This window comes from Lygodium microphyllum, chromosome 9, assembly GCF_053477565.2.
Source record: "Lygodium microphyllum isolate KBCC chromosome 9, Lygodium_microphyllum_v1.1.10, whole genome shotgun sequence".
NCBI lineage: Eukaryota > Viridiplantae > Streptophyta > Polypodiopsida > Schizaeales > Lygodiaceae > Lygodium > Lygodium microphyllum.
Genome location: NC_141143.1, coordinates 25,429,874 through 25,434,880, shown reverse-complemented (window position 1 = coordinate 25,434,880; position 5,007 = coordinate 25,429,874). Strand labels below are relative to the sequence as shown.

Sequence of the window (5,007 nt, the reverse complement as noted above, 5' to 3'; positions counted from 1 at the left end):
GGATCTTCTTAGCTACGACTAGGCGCTTCGCAAATAGACTCGCCCTAGCGCGAAGGCGGGCGCGATTTTTGCGGGGCCCCGCGTTTTCTTTCTTTTTTGTGGGGGAGGTGGGAGGCTGCCACATGGCACCCGCCCCCCACCTCTCCTTAACTAATAGTATAGATATAGATAACTAATAGTATATATTAAAAAAAAACAGTATAATTCATTAACTAATAGTATAGATAACTAATAGTATAGATTTTTAAAAAAAGGGTATAATTCACATGGAAATAAAAAAAGGTCATGGACACTTGTCAGTGGCACATACGTCGCTCATTGGCCACTTTGAGAGAGACAGAGAGAGCGCGCAGCGAGAACGGGTCTGTCGACGTTGAGAGGAGGAGACAGCAGCGAGAAGAGGCGGAGAACGATGACGAGGAAGAATCCATGGCTGGTGCTTGTGGCGTCGTGCTGGGTGGAGGCCACGGCGGGCATCACGTATGTCTTCGGCACATACTCCTCCGTCCTCAAGTCCTCCCTCGACTACGACCAGCGCCACATCAACAGGCTTTCCGTCGCCAAAGACCTCGGGGACACTGTCGGCCTCGCTGCAGGTTTCCTCTGCAAGCTCCTCCCCACGTGGCTCGTCCTCTTGCTCGGCGCCCTCCTTATCCTGCTTGGCTATGGATGCCTCTGGTGGCTCGTTGTTCATAAGATAGCGGCTCTCCCTTTCTGGTCGGTAAGTGACATATGCATATGCAGCTAAACAAACAGATATCTTGTAATGTTTATGGTGCTTCTCACTAGGCCCCTTAACGAGGATCTCCTAACAAATCAACAGGATAGAAAGAAAGAAATAACATTCAAACTGACCTCCAATTGGTTTCCATCATAATGGATAATCAAGTTGATTTACATATTAGTGGGTTGTGTCATTTCCGGGGTCTTGGTTTGAGGTACTGTTTAGCTAGGAGGGATGAGATATTAGAAGCGGGTGTTTCACAGGTTAAGCTCACAGGTTCTACATTCATGGGTGTCTGAAACCCTGGTCCCTGGGTGTCCAAACCCTAATTTACATTCATGAGTGTCTGAAACAGTAATGCAAGTGCAGATTTTATTGAGTTAGTTCGATCTACTTTTCATAGGTTGACCCAGACTCCCACCCTTTGTCCACACAAGGAGAGTGTATGGGCACATTCATTGTCTTGTGCTTGAAGATGCTTGGTGTGATTATAGGGAGCTTGTCCAGTGTATGAGTTGGTGCTCAACCATTGTACCCTTTTGATTCTCATAGTGGATTTCTGTTCACAGTTTACCATTTATGCACAGTTTCTTTCAGTGCACCATTGCATGTATTGCTCTTTTAACTTGGTGTGATTATAGGGAGCTTGTCCAGTATGTTAGTTGAGTCTCAACTGTTGCAGTCTTTGATTCTCATAGTGGATTTCTGTTTGCATTTCACCATTTATGCAATGCCTCTTTTGGTGTGCCAATGCATTGTATTGCTCTTTTTAACTTGGTATCAGACATCTACGTTTGTTGAAGGAGATTTACTCATCTTGTTAAGATGGTCCTAACCATGTTTTCTGGTTTGCTTTCTCTAGCTGTTGTGTCAGGATTGGTTGTCCTGGCATGTGGCTGCTTTGCGTTGCATATTCATTGAAGCTACATGGATTTTTCATGGTTGATGTGTGGATGCTATGTATTGCCTCTATTGACTTGGTGCTGTCTTGATGCTAGCTGCTGCTGATGCACATTGTTGCTTTGATATCAGTATTTGTGCTTTGACACGGACATTGGTCATTGATGATAATGCTGTTGTTTTGATAATGAGACAATTTGCTGATAATTCAGTTGGTTTACAATGATTATTGTGTTTGTGATGGCACTCTGCGTGGCTTACTGCATTTGACATTTCTGGTTGTGGAAGCAGATGGGTGGCTTGGTGATTCTGATGTGCATGGCGTGGTGTTTCTGACGTGCAGCATGACCTTGCATTTTGACGTTGTGTTGCAATACCTTTCATGTGCCACTGTCATTATTTAAAGCTTTTGTTCATGTGGAGTTGGTTTGATGGTGGCTTATGCATTGTGTTTGTCATATGTGCTTCTTGTTCTTTTGTTTTTTTTTTGGGGGATCCAAATATTCACACTCTCTTTGCTACTCTTTCCACTCGACATGATGTTCACATTATTTCCTCTCTCTTTTGATTGAGAGATTAATTAATTTGACATGTCTCATGGACCTATGGTTGAATGTGGTGGTGCTAACTAGTATTTTTCAAAGAGCGTATTTGGTTGCTTGAGCCTCTGGAGGAGTCTATGCTTGCATTGCTATGTGGTGGACGACTGGTGGTCATTTATGTGAAGGTGAAGAAATGGAATGGTGTTGCATGGTGTCACATCCTAAGAGGCCAAAGATGTGGGAGACATTGTTTTGTATCCTACAATGGCACCTGTGGTCGTGCTCTTTGGAGCACAGGATCATGTGAAGGCCTACAAAATTTCTACTCTTGGATGATGCTTTAATGGTTCAAGATAATTGAATTTACCATCATGTTTATTGTTTCTCTTCTAGATTTGTGTGTGCACTTGTTAGATAATTGACAATATACCTGATTTTCTTTTCTAGAAACATCTTCAGAGCTGTTTTTCACAAAACTGTAAGAGTGTCAGAGAAGAAAGTAGGGTTCTACAGTTCCTTGTCTTTAACTTTTTGTTTCTTCGGATGGGCATTGACATAAACCATATCAACGAATGGCTATACAGGTTTGTCTTCTGATTTTTGTGGGTACCAATGGCTGTACATACTTGGACACTGCTGCTTTGGTTTCCAGCATAAATACCTTTTCTGAAAGTAGAGGCACAGTGGTTGGCCTCCTCAAAGGTTTCAAAGGACTGTCCGGAGCAATCTTCAATCAAGTTTATACTAGTTTTTTAGCTCCTAATGAGTCAACCTTCATTCTTATGTTGGCTCTTGGTCCAACTATCATTGTCTTGCCTTTAATGTTTGTTTTAAAGCCAGTTCATCCAGTGTCAGCTTCAGGAGATGCTGGAAACTCCAGAATCTTCAAGGTCTTGTATGGCATATCTCTGATTTTAGCTGGATACATGTTGAGTGTGTCGTTAATCCAAGATTTCAGGAGTGTAAGTGACATCCTTAACATATTGTTTACTGTTGGTCTACTCCTTATTGTTCTTCTTCCCATTTTTGCACCTGTCATTGCTTCATACCTCAGGTCTTCTTTGGTGAAATGTGGAAACTGTAGGTCTCCATTGCTTGAAACAACAACGACATCAAATTTAGAAGTGAAACCTTCAGATTCCTCAAATGAGGCCTTGTTGAGCAGGCCAGGATCTAGCATGTCTCAGTTAGGCAAACCTCATAGTAAGGATACTCAATTCTTTGAAACGAATCAATTGGTGGAGAGGGGTAAAATCCATTTAGGAGGTGATTTCACATTGCTGAATGCACTGCAAAGTTGCGACTTCTGGTTGCTGTTTTTCTGTATCTGCTTCGGCTCAGGATCAGGAGTCACTGCTATCAACAACCTGGGGCAAATAGCTGAAGCCCAAGGCTACCAAAATGTACAAGTGTTTGTGTCTCTGACCAATATATGGAATTTCCTTGGACGGCTTGCAGGTGGCTACTCTTCTGAATATGCAACAAGGTGAGTGTAGTGTACTTGAGAGGTGTTAAGGGGTCTCATCTTTCCTTGGATCTGCTTAGATGTGGTGAATCCCTGTGCTGCAGAGTGTATGGCCTTCCGCGGTCAGTGGTGCTAGCTGGGGCACAGGTCATTATGAGTACAGGTCACATCATGTTTGCAATGGCTTGGCCCAGTACCATATATGTGGCCACCTTGTTGGTTGGAGCAGGGTATGGTGCCCACTGGGGTATCTTTCCAGCTATATTGTCGGAAGTGTTTGGCCTGCAAAATTTCAGTGTTCTTTATGGTTTTCTCTGCATGGCAATTCCAGCTGGATCCCTCGTTTTTTCTGGCCTAATTGCTGGCTCAGTTTACGATTGGCAAGCCAGGAAGCAGAGTGCATCGTCTGATTACCCATCCTCGGAATGTACAGGGACTGTTTGTTTTGAAATCACATTTCTAATCATGATGGGAGTGTGCTTGATAAGTGCAGCATTGAGTATGGTGCTTGCAATTCGCACAAGAAGTCTCTACCACAAACTTCGTGGAGAGCTTTCCAGCAAAACATAAGTGAAAGGATAATCAACTGGTTAAAGAGTAAGGCACTAATGAGTTTTGACTTGGGTTATACTATCAGTTGTCACAATTGCATGCTGTGCATGCATGGATGTCCAAAAATGCACAAAGCCATTTGTAAATAATCCTACAAGCGGATCTGGATAATGTATTATAGGCAGCAGGCCTCAGGCAAATGTGTGTTTTTGAGAAACCCATGTACCTTGAGATGATAGGGAATTGCAGGAACTGAAAGGTGCATCAAGAAACGAGGTCCAAAACTCCAACTCTAGTGGAAATACAAGAGATCCTAACTTGCAATTACTATTGCTATGGAAACTTGAAGCTTGTCATAACTTTCTTGTGTAGCACTTCTATAGACTCGAATCTTTGAGAGAAGGTGGCCCTGCACACAAGGTAATGGCATGTAAGAGGATTTTGAAGATTTTTTGTTGTTGTGTATAAGTCAGCAGTATGACTAACATACATCCTTATTGCCAGTTCTCAGAAAATGAATTTGAGCACTCTAGCAATTACGCAATGTCAGGATGTGAGGGATTTTTTGTGCTTTTTGATTCTCTCTAAGATATGGGCAAAGTAATATCTGATTTACTAGAGCCGGTTTTCTGCAAGCTATGGCTGTCAAAGTTCCAATTTCTAATGAAGGTGTGAATGTTGGTCTATCGCTTGGTTGATAAACCCTATGAAGAGATGTAGTAATTCTAATTCGAGAGATGATAGGACTGGAGGAAAGAATGAGGAAGGGTTCGATCCCATGTTGCAAACTCAATCATGGCATGGGAAGGAAGAGATGAGGCTTA

At 42.7% G+C, this 5,007-nt stretch overlaps 1 protein-coding gene across 1 annotated transcript; it reads left to right on the top strand.

Annotated features, from left to right (window-relative positions):
- The first annotated feature begins 314 nt into the window (after positions 1-314).
- LOC148030882 (protein NUCLEAR FUSION DEFECTIVE 4-like) lies at positions 315-4,727 on the top strand. The gene is made up of 3 exons (XM_087684420.1): positions 315-721; positions 2,751-3,652; positions 3,736-4,727. Exons 1-3 carry the CDS (start codon positions 413-415, stop codon positions 4,199-4,201), a joined length of 1,677 nt encoding a protein of 558 aa, XP_087540546.1. The 5' UTR covers positions 315-412; the 3' UTR covers positions 4,202-4,727.
- The last annotated feature ends 280 nt before the right edge of the window (positions 4,728-5,007 follow it).